This window comes from Melospiza georgiana, chromosome 2, assembly GCF_028018845.1.
Source record: "Melospiza georgiana isolate bMelGeo1 chromosome 2, bMelGeo1.pri, whole genome shotgun sequence".
Classification (NCBI taxonomy): Eukaryota; Metazoa; Chordata; class Aves; order Passeriformes; family Passerellidae; genus Melospiza; species Melospiza georgiana.
The window spans coordinates 115,572,872-115,595,289 of record NC_080431.1 but is presented as its reverse complement, the minus strand read 5'-3'; the positions used below and the strand labels follow the sequence as shown (position 1 = coordinate 115,595,289).

The following is a 22,418-nucleotide window of genomic DNA, read 5'->3' as shown; positions in this document are numbered from 1 at the left end:
CTTCCAGCAGGCCCACCCTGACTGTGGTGGTTACCTTTGGTCTCCTCATCTTGTTCTGCCAGGGCAGGTAAGAAAAACTTTTGCTTTTTCAGCCACCCTACGACAAAAATTCAGAGGCGCAGATTCTATGAAAACAGGATGTCAGCTTTTGTCAGAAAAGATCACAAGGGGTGTAAGGTTGGGTTCTTTTTTTTTTTTTTTTTTTATTTTATCTGCCTCCTTCTCTCTGTTTCATTTTCTGCCTCGCTCCCTCTCTCCTTCACGCCCTCCTCCCAGTGTGTCAGAGCGCACGGAGAGGGCAGGACAGGCAGGAGATGGCGGTGGCCGAGGCACAGCTGTACTCAAAGGTGTCCAACAAGCCCCGGGGCAGGGGCACCTCTGCCCTCCTGGAGCCTCTCCTGGCCAAAGGATTCCCGGCTCATCTTGCGTGAGTACCGTGCTCAGCTGCCCTGGCTCTGGGGGATTTATCCAACTTAGGAGGGGTTTGCCATAAAATCCCCATACAGGCAGCCTGGGTTTCTCGATCGGGAGATTGGGCTGCTCCTGGGGTGATGTCCCCAAGCAGAGATCAGGCCTGTCTCACTCTGAATTTCATATGTGAAATTCTCATGTGTAGTATGATATACATCTCATATATGGTGTGTGTTGCCCACACAACAAAACCAATCTGCTCAGTATTCAATATTTTAAAATACTGTGTAAATCTAAATCTATAGTATGATAGGTGATATATATTCTCATATACATGTATGTGTATATATATATATATATATATATATATATATATATTCTCATATATATTGTCTATTGCCCACACAGCAAAACCAATCCGCTCAGTATTCAATATTTTAAAATACAGTGTAAATCTAAGATGCTATGTAAATCTAAATATATAGTATGGTATGTGATATATATTCTCATATATATATGTATATATTCTCATATATAGTGTGTATTGCCCACGCAGCAAAACCAATCCGCTCATCATCCAATATTTTAAAATACTGTGTAAATCTAAAATACTGTATAAATCTAAATCTGTAGTATGATATCTATTCTCCTATATTCTCATATATAATGTGTACTGCCGACACAGCAAAATCGATCTGCTCAATATCAAATATTTTAAAATACTGTGTAAATCTAAAATATTGTGTAAATCTAAATCTAAAGTAAGAAATATGATGTATATTGCCATATATAGTGCATACTGCCCACACAGTAAAACCTGTTCAATAGCCAATATTTTAAAATACTGTGTAAATCTAAAATACTGTGAAAATCTAAATCTATAGTATGATATCTATTCTCCTATATTCTCATATATAATGTGTACTGCCCACACAGTAAAACCAATGTGCTCAATATCCAATATTTTAAAGTACTGTGAAAATCTAAAATACTGTGTAAATCTAAATCTACAGTATGATATCTATTCTCATATATAATATGTACTGCCCACACAGCAAAACCAATGTGCTCAATATCCAATATTTTAAAATACTGTGTTAATCTAAAATACTGTGTAAATCTAAATCTATAGCATGATATATGATATATTCTCATATATAGTGTGTGTTGCCCATACAGCAAAACCAATCTGCTCAATATCAAATATTTTAAAATGCTGTAAATCTAAAGGTGCAAGCCCTTCCACATCATGAGTTTTGAGAGGCTTCTCAATGAGTTGAGGAATTCACCGTAGTTTATTCTTGGGATACATCCTCTTTGATTTTGTCTGGTTTTATTACTCTTATAATAAAAAAACATGGGTGTAATTTCTAGCCAAAGGTTCTTTCAGGCCTGGCAAAAATCTCCTGCTGGGGGGTGTCACTGGAAACTGGTTTTTTCTCATTAAGATGCCCCCTAAGTCTGTCAATTTTTCATCCTGTCTTGAATCAGGATCTTGTTCCAAAAATCATGTTCTGCCTAGAAAATGTCATAGTAAAAAATGAGGCCCTATTCTTGGCAACTCCAATGGATGGGAGAGTGACTGGTGGCAGGTAAACAAGTTAATGCAAAAGAAAATTTCAGGTCATTCCTCCCCCAAACATCTCTCATGTTGGACAGGCACGTTTTGGGGAAGATTTTCCAGTTTCTGGATGGCAAGTAGGGACATTTTTGTTCAAACCGTTAAAAAAATAAATCTTATTATTTAAATATCAAAGAAACCCTCATAAAAATATTTTAGAAAGAAGAGCGGTACCTCTCTACCTTTTGAATGAAAATTAAATGGGTGGAAGAGGTTCCATTTGTGAGTGCTGTGTTGTTTTTTAGGAACAGCTGTGGTAGCAATCAGTATCAGACACGATGGGCACAGCTCTCAAGGGAACTGTGAGTCCCTTGTTCCCAGTGATGCACAATGGAATTTTAGCTGAAAATATGGCTCATAATTTCTTTATTAATACTGTAACTTCGTCAAAGTACAGGTCAAAGTAATGTCCACTTTTTGAATTTTTTTCTGTTTAATGTGATGCTTTTCCAATCCCCTTCAAAACGCTTTCTGCTATTACTGAGATGACTTTGTCCTTCCCAGGTCAAAATCAAGCAGCAGCGGCAGAAATACTGCGCAAATTGATGTAAGATAACAAAATATAAAAAAGAAATTAAAAAAAAAAATTATTTCCTATTATTCACCTTAAGACCTTCAAAATTTTGGTTGTGTTTTTAAAAACCTTTTAGCTGTATCTGTTATCTCTCAATTAAACCATGAATGAAAGTACTGAAAAGTTTCTTTTGAGATGTCCTGGCCTGAGAAATATGAGGTGGGATGGAAAGATCACAAAATTTTCCATGTAGAACCAACAGGCCAAAGCAGCATTTCCCCAAAAAACAAAACTCAAATATGTGAGGGTCAAGTCTAGCATAAGATCAAAAATTTCTACAAGAAAGTGTGCCAGCAGTTTCTGTTTTAGAGAAGAGCCAGCTTATTCTCACAGTAGATGTATTTTTAATCTACTTTCATTACAGATTCTCAATGGTTTATTCTTCTCTCTCTCTGAGAGAAATTGCTATATGCAGAACTTATTCTTTGCATTATTTTTCAATTTTGACTTCTCATCTTGGAAGTGTAGAATTAGTCACAGCCCTGGTGCTAAGAGTTCTATAAACCTTGCTGGAAATCCTCCCACTGGAATTTCCTGCTGCAAATTACATCCTCATATGTGATGAGACAAAAGCTGGGAGAGATATGGAGAGGAGCATGAGGGAAAAACGAGATGGGACTGAGCAGGATGGCAGTTCATGGCCTCAGGTCTCAATTGTCTTATTACAGTTAATTTTGAAGGCCTCATTGTAAAGAAAAGCTGAAGCCAAGCTCGGATTTAGCTTCAGAGCTTGTGCCCAGGTGGGAGAGCAGCATGGCATGAATGGTAAAACCTTCCCTTGGAGGTGCAGGGAGTGGTTCTGAACCCTGGCATCACTGCCGCCAACACTTGCACAAGGCGCAGGGTGAGAAATGGATTTGTAGAGAAACCACAAAGTGTACATCTGCATGCAAACTTTGAGATAAATGCTGACTGAGAAATGCCATGGAATAGGATGGACATTATTGAGAGAGAAATGGAGCTAGAAACAAGTTTCAAAGGATGGCCTTGCAAATAAGACTAGATGTTTTAGAGAAATAGAACTATGAAAGATGCATTGGAGTAGGACCCACAAGGGGGAATTTTTGATGATTGGCTTTAAGGCATTTACAGCATGGTGTGGCAAAATCTGATAGGCCAAGAAACACTTGTGATGTATTGTAAGTAGGAAATATTCGGCTTCTGATTGTGATGCCATGAGTTATAACATTTGTATTGTGTCTCCCTTCACATGAGACTGAAAATGGAATAGAAGTTTTTAAAACACCTCTCAGTTGCCCCATCTGTGGGTCAGAAAAAGGTTTAATCTGATAGCACATCAGGGAAGGCTACGTGAGGAGAAGGACAGAAGGAGGGCTCAGAGGAGAGGTAGAAGGAAAGTTTGAGTGGAAAGACTCATGTTTGTCCTCATCCCTGTTGGTCCCCACTGAAGAGCCAGCAGTGGCTGCATATAAATGTTATTAACAAGCCCAAGTGTGGTTTTTACACTGAGGAGAGGACAGAAGACTGGGAGGGAACAAAAGGATGAGCCTGAGTCGTGCAGCTCAGTGCACACAGTGCTGATGTGTGATGGTCTGTCATGGGGATGGATGGAGAACAAAAATGGGAGGAGACAACACAACTCAATGCCCTCAGGAATCAGTGTCCAGAAAAGATGGCCTCAAAAGAGAAGGAAAAACATCAGCAGATGCCAAGAAATTCAGTCGTTTTCTTCCAATCTTCCAGTGTCCTCTGTCTCTACATCCTCTTGATGTTTCTTCTGAGAAGTTTGTAGGTGGCTTTCAGGGGTGGAAATGGGGCTCATGAATGCAGCTGCTGCTTGAACACTGGAATTCTCCACCCATTACCCAGTATTTAGGCATAAAGATTTGCTCATGTGAAACACGTAGCTGGCTTTTTGAAAGCTGTAGTAAGAAAAGGAAACCAAATCCTACCCCAGAGAACGGAAGTTGCATTAACAGAGAGAAATAAGAGATTTTGTCCCTCATTTCTGAGTTGCTGGCTTAGATCTGGCTCTCTGCTGGCTCTGGGGGGTCCTCAATCCAGATTCCAAACCCCAATATCATTTTGCTTAGTTTTAATGTATGGGCTTGGCCCTGGCATCTTGAATCACCCCCTTTTTGCTATGAACCAAGAAAACCCTGTTCTTACAGTGCTTGGATGGATGGTTCATCTAACCCCAAGGAAAATCATCTAGTCAGTGAGGCTGCTAAGGAAACACCTCCAGAACACAAGGGAAAGCATCTCATGGGGAGCACAGGTTACCAATCTTTAAGGAATTAAACACTTGCAGTGAGAAAAAAGCTACTTGGAAAGCTTCAAGAACAATAACATTTGCTAGCAAAAACCTTCTTGCTAAATGTCCTGCCTGTGCTGGAAAATAGACTTGATGACCAAAGACACTGAATGCCTTTAATTCATAAAAGTTTTCTTTCATGAATTCTGAAGAACCAATCTTGTGTTTTTTCTAGGCAAAAAGCCTTGGTTGCTACTGGACAAAAAACAGTAGAAGATGCAGTAAAATGGTAAGTACCTGTGATTTCTAAGGCGTGCCTTCACATTAAAGCTGCCTAAAAATCCTTGTTGATGTGCTCATCCTGTTGCTGAATTTGAAGTTAGGTGCCATAAAAAAAACAAACCCAAATTTGAGAATTTTTTTCTCATTTATTTCACTCAGAGAGAGAAATATTTAAATTTGTACTTCTTCTGGGACACAAGGAAACTTGCAGAAGGTCCAGGTAAATTAAAAACAAGCAGCTACTGTTATCAATGAGTCAGTTCACAGGACCTGCTGGTCAGGTCAGAAAAGTCACCTCAGCTTTAAGCCTCCCGAGAGAAAGGAGCAAGGAAAGAGGGAAAATTTTTGTAAACCTATGACTGCACTTAGAAAAACGTGCAGAAACAACTGCAGCTGAAGGGGAACAGAAAGGCCCATCACAAATTAAGGTGAAAGGCTGATGGTTAGATGGAGGTATTATTACAATTTAAATCACTTCTCAGTTTTGAATGCCACAAAGTTTCTCTACCAAGACTCTTACAGAGTATTTATATGTCATTCATGTGCTGATAACTGATTTTTTTGTTGTTGTTTTAATTCACCTTCACGTTAAATATAGTCTTTCCTTGCACTTTCTTTTACTTTTTTTTCCCTTGGTTCAGTTGGTTTTTTTTTCTTTTTTCTTCTATTTTCTTTTCTTTTGTAAAAAGCCAGAGGATGCATTTGAGAATGGCATATTCTTTCCAAATAATTTTTTTCAGGGATGCTGCCACACTTCCCAGCAGCCCTTCCCAATCCAACAGCTGCAAAGACAAACATACATCACATGAAAGACGTGGTGAACGATATCATCACATGGCACATAAATTTCTGACCTTTCCTTGTGTGTTTCTGATTTGCCTTGCTGACTTTTCTTAGGGCTGAATAAAAAGGCTCATTCTGTATATTATTTTAATCTTCAGCTGATTTTAATTTTGTCATTCTTTAACATGTTCCACCCATTGCCGTTTTCCTACTCCAGCTCTCTGTTTCCAGTCATGAACAAGGGGAAGAAAAACCCCAAAACCCTAAAAAAGTATTTTTTGTTTTTTCTTGTTTTCCTGAGATTCCCACAGACTTGTACCAAAGCTGTCTGCATCCTAGGATAACACTGTCCCTGCTGCACAGCTGGCTGACACTGACAGAAGCAAAGGCACATGACAAAATGTAAAGTAGTCAAAAAATAAGCAGAAAAAAAATTCTCAGCTATTTAATGCTGCAGAGAAAAAATTGAGCTTTAACTTCAGCTTTTCATTTGAAAGAAAATAAAACTGCATTTCCTTTTTGTGATCTCTGTTATAGAATGTGGTAATGTTCCTCACTTGGGGTCGCCAATTGTGGTGGTGTTCACAGGGGTCCCAGGATGAGGGAAGAGATGAAAATCTTTGCTCCATGTTTCAGAAGGTTGATTTATTATTTTATGATATATATTATAGTAAAAGAAAATGATATATTAAAACTATAGTAAAAGAATAGAAGAAAGGATTTCATCAGAAGGCTTGAAAGGAAAGGAATGGAATGATAATAAAATCTTGTGACTGACCAGAGTCCGAGACAGCCAGACTGTGATTGGTCATTAATTAAAAACAACCACATGAGACCAATCACAACAGCAGATAATAATTTTTTATATTTCATTTCTGAGGCCTCTCAGCTACTCAGGAGGAAAAGATCCTAGCAAAAGGATTTTTCATAAAATATGTCTGTGACAATAGAGGCCTTCAGCTGCAGGAAACCAGAGCGGTGCACACACTCACTGTCAGCGTTACACTCTTGATTTCAGGCTGCATTCCCACTGCAATGACCCCTCCCTGGATGACCCCATCCCCCAGGAATATGCCCTGTACTTGTGCCCCCGGGGCCGCCTGCACAGCCGCCTGCAGGACTTCTGGAGGGAGAGCAAGCGCCAGTGCGGCAAGAACAGAGCCCACGAGGTCTTCCCACACGTCACCCTCTGCGACTTCTTCACGGTGAGGCAAGGACAGTGCAAGGTCGGGTTTCAGCTGGGTGATACTTGGTGAAACTGGGCCACCTGCTGTTGTCTGACACCAGAACTTGTTGGTGATCAAATTACATGACCCAGGTCCAGGCATGTTGCTTAATGTCTGAGTGAAGCTTAATGTCCGAGTGATGCTGAGTGTCTGAGTGATGCTTTGTAGGAGTGTCAGGGGTAGGACAGTCGGGATGGACGGAGAGCAGAGATCTCTGCAGCCAGGTCATGGAACTTGTGGTTTATTGCAAAGGGCCCAAGTGCAGGGCCCTGCTGGGAGCTGCCAGCCACAGCTCAGAGCAGGCCCCAGAGAAGAGAGGGGGAGAGAGGATGAGAGAGTAAGAGAGTAAGAGTGTTAGGGAGTAAAAAAGGTAAGAGCGTAAAAAGGTAAGAGAGCAAGGTTCCCATTACAATACCATAAATCTTCTTCTGTGCTGAATATTCTGATTCTCACTAACCAATCTAGTACAAGATACAAATCCTATAGCATTTACATACAGCCTATAAGAATCATTACATTACCATACTGTGTTACATTTTAAACCCTAAAAACTCCTATTTGGACCCCTTCTGCCAAGCTGTAGGGTCTGCTCTGCCCCTTGGGCCTGTCTGCAAGCAGAGGGTATTGTTTCATCAAAAGGGGATTACCTTCAGCCAGCCACACCATTGCTTTCCAGTTGTTCAGTAACTGAGGTATCTCAAAGCTTGCTTTCATTTCAATCTCGCTTATAGTTTCTATATTCTCAAAATCTTTTGCCAGGCAATCATATTTATAAGGCTTTCCTGTTTCATCTTCCCCAACAATGCTTAATGTCTGAGTGATGCTTACTCTCTGAGTGATGCTGAATGTTTGGGTCGCAGTTAATGTTTGAGTGGGATGTTTTGAGGTAGCTGGCAGCTGGTACTGGAATCAGATTTATTTCATTTCCTGAGCCTTTCATTTTCTTCACTCAGTCATCTTGCTTTTTCCATCTTTAAGGAAATCTCTGCCTGCTCAGCAAAGTGTTTCAAAGAACATGGTTGTTTTCAGTGCCATTTTGGTAGATCCATCCAGAGCAGCCCTGTGCAGTCCAGCTGCTGTTAGGCTTCCATGTGTCCATTGCTGCATGGATTTAGGATGATAAACCTTCCCAGCCAGGGCAGCAGTGGCTGCCATCAGCCAGCTGTGCAGCAGGGACAGCGTTATCCTAGGATGCAGACAGCTTTGGTACAAGACTGTGGGAATCTCAGGAAAGGCTCTGTCTTCCCTAGAGAGCCCCATCACTTCTATGGTGGTGTGTCCCAGATTTCCCTCTTTTTTGTTGAAGTTTAAGATTTTGTGAAATCTTTTGTGATGTCCAGTCCAGCACTGGACTGGTCTGGAAAAACTCTGGAGCCTCCTGGGATCCAGTTTTAGCACGTTGACGATGCAACACATGAACATCAGCTGTGTCTGGGATGTGCTGAAACAGGCATGGGCTAGAGCAGCTGGACAAAAAATTACTTTGTTCATCCTACTTTTGTGTTAAACCATTAAGTGTTTCCTTCCCACTAAGGGTGGGTCATCTCAACCCTGCCAAAAAGTAGAGACAGTGAAAATAAGATTGTTTTTGTTGCAAAATACTGAGTGGTGCTCTGTGACCATTAAACACAATTATACAGAACAAAAATCATTCATTAATAATGAATGCCATGCTCTTGGGAGGCATTAAGTTTAAAGGCCTGTATGGAAGAGACGACTGCATTGCAACCCTCACCTTGCACATCTCAGTAAAGGACTGTAGGATAACAATAACACAAATTGCTGCTTAGAATTGAAGAAGGAAATCATGATCCCTGTTTTGTTTCAGACTTGTTCCTGCAGATGGTAAAATATTTTGGCTTTTTCCTACCCAGACTAGATAAACTTGGGTTGAAGGCTTCATCTTCCCGTTATAGAACCAGGACACTGTGCTGATCCAGCTGCCAAATACTGCTGGGTTTATTGCCAGGGATTTCAGGCAAATTCCTAGGTATTTTGTGTTTCTCAGGAAGTTTATAGCCCCACAGTTTTCTGGCAGCGCTGTATGACAGAGGTTACAACCCTGGCTGTGAGCTGGTGGGTGAAGCCTGCTCCTCCTCTGTTTTCTTTCAGTGTGAAGACCAGAAAGTGGAATTCTTGTATGACGTCCTAAAGAAAGTGGGTGACAGCTTTTGCCAGATCTTTCCACCATCCATTTTCCTAACACTACATGCATCTCCCAGCTACCTGGGCTTCTTCATTGATGACAGCCAGGCAAACATCCTCAAAGACTTTGCTGTGGCATTCTCAACAGAGGCTTCAGCCCTGGCAGGTAGGACCAACACCAGGGGGAAAATGGGAGGATGGTAGCACAAATGTGTAGCCACTGTACTGTACAATGTAGTACTGAAAACATTCCCTGTGTCTCCAGGGGAGCTTAGATGATGTTTTCCTACCAACTAACAGCCTTTGCTGCTACAGATTTGCAAGCAGAGTAGCAGAGGAGGATGTTTCAATCTTTGAAGACACAGCACTTTTGCCTAGAAGCTGAAATGATCCTGTGTGCAACTCGGCAGGTGATTGATCAGGATATCCAAGATTGTCAGGGACATAACCCTCCCCAGATCTCCACCCTCATGGTGCTGTGCCCCAGCTTGAACTCAGAAGAGGAAAGTTATTGGAGAAGACTTCAGCAAAATATTTAATTTATTTTAGAATATACGAATGTTGTAAAGTTTGTAAATGGCCTCCTGCATCCCTAGGAACAGGGCCCAATACCTTTTCCAAGGGAAACTGCATCACCAGTGGAGACTGAAGGGACACAGCCCCAGCACAGTCTGGGAGAAATGAGTTCAGTGCACCTCAAGCTGGGAGAGAAATCCAACCATGATCATTTCTTTTCCTCACAGACGAGGCCAGGAAGAAAATCCAGTCCACATTTGTGAATTATTTTGACGTGATTAAAACCATGACACCGTTCAAAACCATTACTCAGTAGATCTGTACCATTAGTTACTATAATATTTCTTCCATCATGCAGATTGTGTAGGAAAAAACAAGAGGAGCATTAAATGACCTTTGTTCCTATGTTGTGCTGTGATTGTTTCATCCCTAGACTGCCACGTGAAGCCCTCCTTGAAGCAGTTCCACCTTACCCTGGCTCACAGGTTTTACCCTCACCACCAGAAGACTTTGGAACAGCTGGCCAAGTGCATCAACCCAGGAGAGCCCTGCCAGTGGGTGGCTGCTCTCTATTCACGGGACATGCGCTTTGCGTATTACCAGGTACTGGAATCATACTGGTTCATCTCCTGAACCTTTCCTTTTCTTAGCTACAGTCACCTTGCCTTTTCCATCCTTAAGAAAATCTCTGCTTGCTCAGCACGGTGTTTCAAAGACCATGACTGTTTCCAGTGCCATTTTGGGCTGAAAAACTGCACTCCTGAATCAGTAGATAATACCTTTATTTTTGCAGATTGCTTGACCTGCATGTCTCAAAATATAACTCCAAACCCCAGAGAAAAAACCTAATCTTACCATGATATGAGAAAATAAGAGACAGGAAATAATGATTCTTTAATATTTTCTAGGATTTGTCAGTTTACAGTTTTGCAGCAAAATTCCCTTCAGCAAAATTAGTTTTCTTGATTGTTCCAGCCATGATGAAAACTGCAGCTGCTGTGAGCAGGGGTCAGTTCTCATTGATGATTTTCTGCTTAGCAGACTCAGTTGAAACCAGTCAATGTTCTTTCAGTTCTCATTTCCAAATTTAAATTACAGAATGCTCCACAGCTTTTTGTCAGATCAGTAAATCACTTTGTCACAAGTCTCGTGTTGGATTTTAGTCACACTCAGGAGAGCTGCAAGCAATCGCAAAAATAGGTCAGATCTATGTTTGCTTTCAAATAAAAGCAGTTAGAGGAGGAAAAATGTATTTTTGTGAAAACCAAGTGCCTGTTTTTAAACATATTGTAAGTGTGGTAGTGTCTTCCTTTTCTGTTGGAATCTGAAATTCCAGGGAATTCTCTGAACTTTGGGCCTGGAAGCCAAAGAATTAAGCACAGAATTTTATCTGAGACCCTGGAAAAGGCTTCCAAACTTAGGTGCTAGAAGCGAGAATGTGGCTTTATGGTTTAAAGCAGAGATATGTTAAGCTGAGGAAAGTTTAAAGTTTTAGAGTATATGATATAGAAAAATAAAAGTAGTTACAGAGGAAAACAAGAAGTTTAGAATGCACTCCTGTAGGTTTGTGTGTCATAACATGATTGGCTAAGAAAGCTTACACTGTAGCATGGGTCTGTAAGACAAAATATTTAAGGATTGGGTCAAAAACATAAATATCCTTCCTTGTTGGCAGTGTTTTATTAGTCAACAAATCCTTAAAAGGTCTTACAAGTAGAGGTCTTGTAATCTTCTGAACCATGCAGTGAAGATGTGAGCTGAACTCACCCTTCCTGCCTATGTAGAAGAAAAATAAATCACATCATCTAAAAATCTCAGAGGTTCCATCTGGAATTCTTTCCAAAGCCCCCACAATTTTCCTCTACCAAAATGCCACTGCAGAGCAGGCTGCAGAGTGGCAAGCAGAGCTGGATCCAAAGTGCCACTGCAGAGCAGGCTGCAGAGTGGCAAACAGAGCTGGTTCTGCATCCAGGATCGGCGAGCACCCATCCCTTCAGCAGCTACAGCCCAGGGCACCCCTGACCCTGCTGTGTGTCCCCACAGAGGCTCAGGGCCCTCTTCCAGTACAAGCCCCAGAACATTGATGAGCTGATGATCAACCCTGGGGATTTGATCTACGTGGATCCGAGGCAGCAGAGCGAGGCGGGCGAGGGCTGGGTGGTCGGCACCTCGCACCGCACCGGCTGCAGGGGCTTCCTGCCCGAGAACTACACCGAGAGAGCCCACGAGTCAGACACCTGGGTCAAGCACAGGTAATTTCATGGCTGTGCCTTTCCTTGGCTGTTCCTCCTGGCTGGGAATCCTGAGCGTCTGGGTGGGATGCTGGGATATCTTCTGAGAGGAAAGAGGCAGGACGCAAACCCACAGAGCGCGTAAGTTCAGCTGCTCCAGGGATGACCCCTGATCACTCTTGGAGAACCTGAACGCCCTAATGAATTTTGAAAGAGCACATTCTGCCAGGGCAGGCTCAGCCTTCAGCCTGGCTCCCTGATCTCTTCTGTTTTTTCTCCTCATTTCAAGGGCTTGTAAAGTTGGCATGAAATGAAACCACACAAAGGTTGCTCCACCACCTTGGCACCACCCTTATCTTGTTGATGTGCCCTGCATCAGAAGGCACCTGTCTGGCTTCCTGCACCTCATTCTGCAGCACAGCTGATGCTACTTGCAGATTAGAGCTGATTTTTCTAAGCTGGGAAGTTTTGGTGCACTTCTTGATGTCTCAGAGAAAGGGAGGAGGCCACCAGGTAGTTATTTCCTGCTTGAAGGTCCCACTTTGGCAGGGTTACACCCAATACACACCATCAGTTCCTCATATTTTAACTTCTTTTTTATGGGGCATATTCTAAATGAACAGCAAAGTGATGAGCTGGATTGCAAGTGTGCAAAAAATATTGAATGGAGCACGAATCCTGACTTGCTGGTCCTGTAAATAACATCATGACTCAAAAGTCTCTTCTATTTGTCTGCCTGCGTGTGTTGCTGCTTCTGCTTTTTCTACAGGGAATATGTTTTTGACACAGCTTCAAGATCCTTCACCAAAACTGAAAAGGAACCCAATGTAAAGCCAAATGGGGAAGCCCATAATCTCAGTATGCCAAGGAGTGTAACCAATGTTGTTTCACTTCAGGTAATTGTTTTTTCCATTTCTCATCTTTGCCACGTGCTTTGGCAAATATGCTACTAATTAATGGTATTTAGTAAGTTTAGTGGAATCTTCCTTTTCCTCCCTCATATTTTCATTTTTGTTGTACATGTATACACACAGTTTTATTTATTATATTGTACATTCATATATACATACACACTCATACTGTATTGTATCATATCTTGTACATTTTTTCTGTACTGTAGATGATGTATATCACAGGTGTCTTTCATAAATCTTTCCCTGCTCCTGTCAGAGTAGCACAACACATGAGTTGAAAGATCTCTGCTCAGGTTTCTCTGAGCGCAGCCTCAGTGGGTATGGAGACAAGTCTGATAGGTGAGACACAGACACAACCTCCCCTGACTTCCACATGGCTTCAGACAGAGTAAATAAATCAGAATTAATTAGGCTCACTGCTCTGACATCTGGATTCTATGGATGTTGTCTTGGAGGTTTCCATGGCCTCAGATGACGTTTAAATGTTCAATTTTCTTCTTTATTTTTAAATGTGTAGCTAGTGCAGATAACAGCACAGAACAGATAGCTGGAGTGGTTAGCAGCACTGGTAGGATCACATTTTTCACCCAGATCCAAATCAACAGCTGTCAATTTTTCCCATTTCTTCTGATAGGAAGAGCAAAACAAGTAAGGACTCTGGTTTTTTTTTCCTACAGCACATTTGCACCTGAGTTGCCTTTTTGGCTCTGTCAGAGATGCCAAAATGCATTTTCAGCACAGACATGCCTCAGAAACCCTTTTAGCTTGCTGGCCCCACAGCCTCTCTTCCTGCTATGCCGGTCAATAACCCTGGGCTGGTTTGTGCTAACATCAGAGAAACTGAGGGCACCTTGAGGGAGTTTCCGTCCTGGGGCCTCCAGGACACCATCTATGCGACTGTAAGAACTTTCTGAACAAGTCACACGTCCTTTCTCTGGCTCTGGGCCTCTCTTATCCAGGTCAGATCTGGGGCAGAGCCAAGGCTTGGCCTGAGAAATGTGTTTTGCAGAAGTGCACATCTCCAGTTTAGAGTTTCCCTGGCCTCTGGGTTCCTCTCAAGGAGAAGAGGAAGACCACAAAACCTCGGGTTTATACTCTGATCTTGTGGCAGTTAAGGGGTGTTTCACGGCAGAATTGCAAGTATTTAACAGAATGCATGAACATCAACCTCAAACAGCTTCTTAAGAGTTCCCTTCTCTGTTGCTGAAGATGCAAAGCACTTAATTCAGTGCTGCAGCACTGTTAACAATGCTGTTTTAAACAGTAACACTGTTTTTAAAGTTTTAAAACCTTTGACCTTGTTTCTCCCTATCTTCTTCTCATTTGTATTTAATGTGCATTGTATACTAACCCCAAACTACTTCAAATTTATTTGTAATTCCATGCAGTCTGAGTAAAAAAAGTGGCCTTGTAGGAGATCTAGGTTCATTGTTGATTTGGCCACACAGTTATGAAAATGTAGAAGTAGTATTTTCACTAAGAAAAGAAGGAGAAGCTTGGTGTTAGTCCTGGTGTAGAAAAGGGAATTACCAGTCAGATCTTAGCTAATTTTCTGCTTTTTGTTTATATCACCCATATGATATAAAGTAAAGTTATGATTCCTTCCCACACTGAGGTTACAAGATCTGTTACCAGCTCTGCCTTTCACTTGTGCTAACACAGAATTAGAACCTGCAGCCCGTGAGGGTCAGGGATGTGACCTTTGACAGGACAAGACTAAGTAGCTTTAAGCCACACTAGGGGAGGTTCAGGCTGGATATCAAGAAGAATTTTTCCACTGAAAGGATGGTTAAGCATTGAAGAGACTTCCCAGGGAGGTGCTGAGTCACCAAACCTGGAAGTGTATAAGAAACATCTGGATGTGGCACTCAGTGCTGTGCTTGAGTTACAACGTGTTGGTCAGTCAAAGGTTGGACTCAATAATCCTTCAGGTCTTTTCCAACCTTAATGATTTTATGATTTTCTTTCATTTTTCATCAGTGGAGAACCAGTCAGGCTTATCACTGTCCTAAGGACAGGCATCTATTCTGCTGTCTCTTCTCCAGGAATCCAGGCTTTTCCTGCAGGTTGTAGATAATATCCTTCTGAAACTCCCTTTTCCCAGAACGCTGCCCTGAGGAGAGGGGTGCTGGTGATGAGCCACGGGGAAAGAGTGGATCAGGTCTTTGGCAAATCTTGGCTTCAGCAGTGCCTGACTGCAGATGGTGAGTAAGGCAACAGGAGGATCTTCAAAAACCAGGGTCAAACCAAATTAACCCCAGTAATGGGTAGAAGAGATTCAATCTTTGTGTAAATTATAACTGTGCAAATCAGGCACAGTGCTCTTCAACCTCCACATAACCAAGTCACAATGTCCTCAAGTCATTCATGTTTATGCTCCCTAAATCCTGCAGATAAACAAAGCTCTTGTGCTGCTGATGGAGGTGTGTCTCACTGAACATGAACAAATCACAGGAGCACCCTCATCACCTTTCATTACGTGGTTCTTGTCAGACCCCTCCACCTTTCTGGGCCTGAGTCAGAATTGTGGGCTCTTGATCAGAGTCACACTATGTCACTAGTCCAACCTGAGCAATCTGTGGTGGAAATGAAATGTCAGCACTGACCTAAATTAAAATCTGAATTTCCTCTCTCTCTCTCAAAATTAAAAGAAAAGGGTACATTTTCAGGTGAAGAAAACTGACCCAAAACAGGGAAATATGTGTGTCAGGAGGAAGGAGGGGAACAAGAAGGTGGGAGTTCATGAGTGAGAGGTTTGTGCTGAAAGCCTGCCTTGCTCTGCTGGAGACTTCCCGTCTTTAAGGCATGGAATTCACAGCAGATAAGGAGAGTGATACCATATAGCTGTATGATCAATAGTTTTTGTTTTGATTCCATAGAAATGGGGTTTTTTTGGTCATTTTGGCAACTGTAAAAGAATATAGATAGGGAGTCGATTTTTGTTTCTCTTGAGTCCCACAAAGCCAAATTCTCCTGAATTCCTGTTCTTCCTCTCCTGCTCCCCATTTGCTCCTTCTGAGCTTGAAGAAGAGGGGCTGTTCTCTTAGGACAGATGATTTCCCAAGCCAGTGTTGTGAACTTAAAACAAGCTCCCTTTAAGGTAATAGCAGTGGCTGTTGTTCATCAGTGAGACACTGACAGTCTGTAAAACAAACACAACACAGCTGCTGCCTCCCTTGTGCCACAGCAAAATGTCCTGCCTTGTTTCAGGGAAATACTACAGAGCAGATCTGAACTTCCCCTCCTCCCTGCCGAAGCAGAAAGACAGCATGAAGCAGTTTGAATGTGATCCTCCTTTATCTTGCTGTGGTATTTTCCAGTCAAGGCTTATAGGTAAGCTGGATATTATCCTCCTGCAAGTGTAAGAGTTTGGGAAGCAGGCTGTCATCATCTGCCAAAGCTCATGCTGGCCTTGCAGCAGAAAAATCTCCTGCCAGCACTCAATTATGGCCACAACTCTCTGTGGGAAACCACTGCAATAGCTTCTTAAATAGTAAAACAGAGAACACAGCTGATAACTTGTCTTTGGGACCCCCCCCCTCTGCCAGTTCCTGGAGGAACCAGAACACTCCCTGTGCCCTGCTGCTTGTCTGCAAGGGATGAATGCCTTGTGCAGTTGTCCCAGAGTGGACAGTGAGGGGTGAAGGGGCTGGCCAGAGGAAGCAGCTCCATGGTCAGCAGAGTGTGGTCACCTCAGTGTGGGAGGATGGGTGGTGTGGGTTAGGCTGACTCAATTTACTCACCAGATGAAGTTGTTTGTGCTCCCTGGGCAAGAGGCATGACTGTGACAGTGCTGATCTGCTGCAATTGCTTGTCTCTGATGGTTCAGATTTATAGACACAGACACATGCCTAAGTGCTGTTTGCAGATTTGGGGTGAATCTTCTGTAATTATCTTTCCAGGACTCATTTTAGAATTGATGTTTCCACCAGAATGAGCTTTCTAATGAGCTCAATCAGCAGATAGTGGGAAAAATTAACAGAAAGGGACTGCCAACATATCCCATGTTGATGACATTACAAAGCTCTGAGATGGTTTTTTTTGCAGAAAGTGTTTTGTAGTAATTTCTCATCTGTCACACTTTGCTGTTGCCATCCAGGGGAAGCTCTGCTGGAGCAGGATGTGACAGTCAGCTCCGTGTACTCGTCCCCTGCCCTGCGCTGCGTGCAGACAGCTCAGCATGTACTGCAGGGTAAGGCAGCAAAACCTGCCAGGTGCTTCTGCCACACTGCAAACATCTCCACCAAACCTCTCTGAAGCCTCCGACATCAGCAATTAAGGGAGATGCACAACTTTGTGGTTGTTGTGGTTTTCTTTGCGCAGGCAACACGAGGTGGTTTTGACTGTTTGTAATGCAGGCAGCAACAAACCTGCTGGTGTGTGTGTGCATTCTGTGGGATATATCAGAGTAACTCTGGGCCTTCCTAGTTAGAATGGAATCTAATGTTATATAAAACAGATGTGTTTCATATCTGCTGGAATTCAATATTAGTAGCTGCTCCTCAAATCACCACTGCCACCTCTTTCAGAAAATGTTTTGACCCAATTATCAGATGTTTCCAGAGCTCTGAAGGATCTGATTGTGAATCAGGGAAGACTGGTTCCTTGCTTCCTTTTGCAAGACAAACTATTTTAATCCTTCATAGTGCAGAACATCTTTCCTTTCCTTTCCTCTCCCTCTCTTCTTTTTTCATCTCCTGTTCCTTTCAGCAAGCTCACAGTTCATTGCCATGTTTACATCAGAATGCATTCACTGCCACTCTGTAACCTCTCTTGAGAATACTCAAAAAATAATATTTCTTTTGACAAGAGAATTCCATTTCTAATTCTGGACAATTGGAACAGTTTACTGCCCCACCGAGGAGCAAAATACTATATAAAAATGGTAAAAATATTTCCTGTCTGAAATTTATCCAGATTGCAACATTGCGAAACTGAGTTTTTTCCCTCTAGCAGAGCATCACAAGAGAGCTTCAAAAGTTATAATTATGATAATGATGATGATAATAATTTGCAGTCACTTTATGTTAGTCATACAAGAATATAATGGTGGCTTCCTTTATTCAGTTGGTTGATAATAAGTAATTCATTTTCATTAATGAAAGTACAACAGCAAACAAGGCAGAATGTATAGCCTGAATGTAGCACTTCAAGTGTACCTTTCTCCTAAGATCTATTTCTTGTTCTTGCAGGGCTTAAATTAAATCAAAAAGTCAGGATCAGGGTGGAACCAGGACTGTTTGAATGGACCAAGTGGGAAGCAAGCAGAGCAATCCCTAAATTCATGACTGTGGCAGAACTGGTGGAGGCGTCTTATGACATAGACACAAGTTACAGGTAATTGTGTCTGGCTGATAAAGCTGTGGGGTTTTTCCCTGAGATATCTTGTCCTTTTCTGTGTCACAAATCATTGCAAACACTGCAAAGATGGGGTGATTCTGATCAAATTCAGATCAAAATAAGATATAGAAATAAGATATGCTGTCACCAGCACATGGGTGCACTGGCACAAATGTCTTGTGCATGGGACCAGCCCTCCTCTGGTGCTGCCTTGACATTATGGGCTTTAATGTCAGGTCCCAGGAGCTTTGCTTTTGTCTTTGGTTCATGTGAAAACACTTTGGAAATGTGAAGAATAACCTGATTTTCAGTGACAAAGAAATGTGATGTTTATATAAGGTCAGTCAGCCCTTGGCTGAGGGTCTGCAGGGCAGCAGCAAGAGGTTTTGGGGACAGGCAAGATAAGAGCATTTCACTTCTACTGATGTTTCTGGCATCATTTTAAGTTGCTCAAAGTTTAATACTGTGCTCATCAAGGACTTTTTGGAGCCCTCATAACTTGGCAGGGTGAGGGTCAATGCCTTTTCTGAGCACTTGCAAACCACAGCCCGGCAGGAAATGATAAACCTCCAATTCAGTCTAACTCCTCATCTTGTTCACAAACCAGTCTGCTCAGTGCTTGCAGTGCACAGCCAGATCCAGGAAATTACTCAGCTGTCTCTGGGATTTCCCACATATTCAAGAAAGGGGGAAAGGAAACATCTCATGTCTTAACACATTCCTTACAGCCAACAATGTATCTTTGTTTGAAACTGCATAAAATCCCCAAAATCCTTCTCTTTTTTGGAGCACAGGTCTTTTTGGTGGTTCTTCACTAATAGAATATTCTCTAGGGGTTTTTTTTTGGTCCAAAATCACTTGCCTCAAAAGAAACTGTGCAAATGCACAGCAGTGGGAAGTTCTTTAAGGGAATCTTTAAGGCAATGTGAACTACAGTATTTAGGCCCCTCACAGCTCACTCAGGTCCAGGTAAAAACAGGGGGGATGAACTATAAACTTTGGCATAGAATGCCAGTTTCTTCCCATCACATGCAGGACTAAAAAATCCTTGGATGCCTGCTGTTATGAATAAGATCACTTGAAGAATCACCAGCAAGGGGTATCAGTAAAAACCAGATTATAAAATTAAGTGTCAGCACATTAAAATTAATTGGCAAGGTTCACTCTACTACTGAGCTCATGGGACAGCAGGGTCTGGTTTTACCAATCAATCCCTATAAAAGCTGTCCATCACCCAAGCCCCACCAGACCTCTGAGGCTGCCCTGATTCACAGCAGTGTGATGGTCTGGCTCTTGGGGTTTTTGGGTGCCTGAAAAGCCTTGGTATATAAATGAAAGAATGCCTGGTCTCAGCAGAAGTACTCAGATATTTTGGAGTGATGCATTGTGATTTCTGTCCCTGGAAACACCTTTTTTTTAAACTCTAGCAGTGGAAGTCTTTACTATCCATTTGGCCAGCGCTGCAGATAAGCCTCGTTCAATATAGATTTTTATTTACTTGGTTTATTGAGGAGATTAATGCTGAGGTACCAAATCTTGAAAGCATTCTCGTCATCATTGTCTCTCTTTTGTTTGGATTGGAAGACCCAGGCAGCTCTGCAGCTTGTGTCTGGGCAGTGGTCCTTGCTGGCAGAATTGCTCAAAGCTTTTCTTAGGCACAAATCCTGCTTTAAATAATCTCCACTGTAAACTACAAGTTTTATTGAAGCCTGGTTTTCCCTGCATCTGGTGCTTTAGGAGCCATGAGACAGCCATGAAATTGAATGGAAATTACTCAGAGAGAAGCTCATGCTTCAGACAAGCAGAGGTAACAGTGTGTCAGCCAAGTCAGTAGATAAACCTTTTCACTAAGTGCCTTTTCTCTGGTGTAGTCATTCAATGCTGCTGAGAGTGCATTCATCTAGATTAACATATATTTGTGATTTTATTGTCAGGGGTAACTTCCCACTCTCCTCTCTGGTGCCATCAGAAAGTTATGAAGACTATGTCAGCAGGAGCTCTGCAGTTATAAAACACATCGTCAGTGCCTGCCCCTGCAAAGGTAGGGGTTTCAGATCCTTGAATATTCTGTCAGACCCTTGCAGTAAGAGGAACTGGCAGAGATTTGCCACCAGAAACACATTTAATGTGAGCTTTTGATACTGCACAGAGCTTAAGGTAGACTCAGTGCTTGCCCTGGGCTACACTGAAGTAACATAAATGCAATTTATGAAATAGAAATGAAAAAAGTAAAATAAAACTGAGACAGTAGAGTACTAAATTGCAAAAGTATATGCTTTTCTTTGTCTTTCTACATAAGGATATTGAGACCACATTCACAGGGGTCTCAGGTTGAGGGAAGAGACGAAGATCTGACTCCATGTTTCAGAAGGCTTGATTTATTATTTTATGATATATATTACATTAAAACTATACTAAAAGAATAGAAGAAATGATTTCATCAGAAGGCTGGCTAAGAATAGAATAGGAAGGAATGATAACAAAAGCTCCTGTCTCGGACAGAGAGTCCGATCCAGCTGGCTGTGATTGGCCATTAACTAGAAACATCCAAAATGAGCCAATCACAAATGCACCTGTTGCATTCCACAGCAGCAGATAATCACTGTTTACATTGTGTTCCTGAGGCCTCCCAGCTTCTCAGGAGGGAAAATCCTAAGGAAAGGATTTTCCATAAAAGATGTCTGTGACAGGATGTAGCTCAGCAAAATATAACACGCTTTTCTGGAAAGATTTTTTTCTCTTTCCCTCAAAAATGCCTTCTCTCAGTAGACGGCACGCTCAACACACCAGATATTTTCTGCCCATCACAACACACTCTGCCACATTATCAAAGAGGTCTGCAAAGATGAACAGCCCCAAAGCCACCTCATCCCCATGTGCTGATGGAGAATGTGGCAGTGCTGCAGCTCCCTCACCGTGGTTCTTTGTTTTTCCTGCTGTGCCAGGTGTCATCCTCATCGTGGGCCACGGCTCCTCCTTGGCACCTCTCAGCCGGGCACTCACAGGGCTCCCCAGCAGAGACAGCGGAGACTTTGCCCAGATGGTGCTGAAGGTGAGAGGGTTTTATTCCATCAGGAATCCTTTGGGTTGTTTCATTGTGTTTTTAGTAAGGAGATTGCTTATGCAGCAAGACGTGTAACAGAGTGCCAGCACCAGTGACATCAGCTCTCTCATTCCAAAGGGGTTCTCACACAGGTTTAGAAAAGCACTGGAGGTAAAGAGAAGGATTTTATTCTGGGGGCTTTGTATGTGACTGGCAGCTCAGTCTTTGGAGTAGATTTTCATCTGGAAAGTCAATGCCATGTAACCCCTACAGATATGAGGCGCATTTGGAAACCTCTCCACTTGGAGCTGGTCTCCTTCCTTTCAAAGTGGGAAAAGGAGGCTTTGGGGTGACCTAATTGCAGCCTTCCAGTACCTGAAAGGAACCTACAAGAAAGATGGAGAGAAACTTCTCAAGAGCCTGGAGTTACAGGACAGGGGGCAATGGCTTCAAACTGACAGAGAGTAGGTTTAGACTGGATATTAGGGAGCAATTCTTTACTGTAGGGGAGGGTGAGGCACAGGAACAGCTTGCCCAGGTATGAATGTGGAGTGGTGACACAAGTTCAGTTTTCACCCCTCAGTGTTCCAGCCTGGTTTTAGTTCATTTCAGGAGTGACAGAGTATCAGGGTCTGTTCTTTTCTGTAGCAAAGCCCCCTCCTTCATGTCAGAGCAATGACCCTGCTGGTAACTTCCTTCTCAGATCCCTGCCCTGGGCATGTGTTTCTGTGAAGAACAGAAAGAGGAGAACAAATGGCAGATGGTCAACCCACCAGTGAAGACATTAACTCATGGAGCAAATGCAGCATTTAACTGGAGAAATACTATCATGGAAGATTAAAATGCCATCTCTGCCTTTGCAGTTGTCAAAAAGGAGCCAAAGGCAGGTTATGGTTCATCACAGTCCAGTGATTCATCCAGAAGACACACAGAGGGTGGGAAATGCCCTCTCTGAGCTGTCAAAGCACAGAAAAACACTTCTGAGTTTGGTGCCTGGATTTTGTTTTTATTTTGGTGACTGAGAAGAATGAACTTGAGAGGTAGGGCACAAGTGAGAAATAACACTTTTGATGGTGGTGACAAAAGCACCTTTTAACGTTTCCTGAGCATAAAAATG

At 42.4% G+C, this 22,418-nt stretch overlaps 1 protein-coding gene across 1 annotated transcript; it reads left to right on the top strand.

Moving 5' to 3' along the window:
* The first annotated feature begins 314 nt into the window (after window positions 1–314).
* UBASH3A (ubiquitin associated and SH3 domain containing A) lies at window positions 315–22,142 on the top strand. Its single transcript, XM_058018505.1, has 14 exons — window positions 315–427; window positions 5,057–5,110; window positions 6,905–7,091; window positions 9,225–9,423; window positions 10,207–10,376; window positions 11,817–12,025; window positions 12,774–12,900; window positions 15,023–15,122; window positions 16,129–16,251; window positions 17,018–17,110; window positions 18,111–18,255; window positions 20,193–20,305; window positions 21,204–21,310; window positions 22,005–22,142. Exons 1-14 carry the CDS (start codon window positions 315–317, stop codon window positions 22,140–22,142), a joined length of 1,878 nt encoding a protein of 625 aa, XP_057874488.1.
* The last annotated feature ends 276 nt before the right edge of the window (window positions 22,143–22,418 follow it).

Coding starts and splice junctions, on each gene's coding strand:
- UBASH3A (XM_058018505.1), top strand. CDS start 315: ATGGCGGTGGCCGAGGCACAGCTGTACTCAAAGGTGTCCAACAAGCCC. Junction 10,377..11,816: donor TGCGCTTTGCGTATTACCAG/GTACTGGAATCA, acceptor GTGTCCCCACAG/AGGCTCAGGGCCCTCTTCCA. Junction 20,306..21,203: donor CTGCCCCTGCAAAGGTAGGG/GTTTCAGATCCT, acceptor CTGCTGTGCCAG/GTGTCATCCTCATCGTGGGC.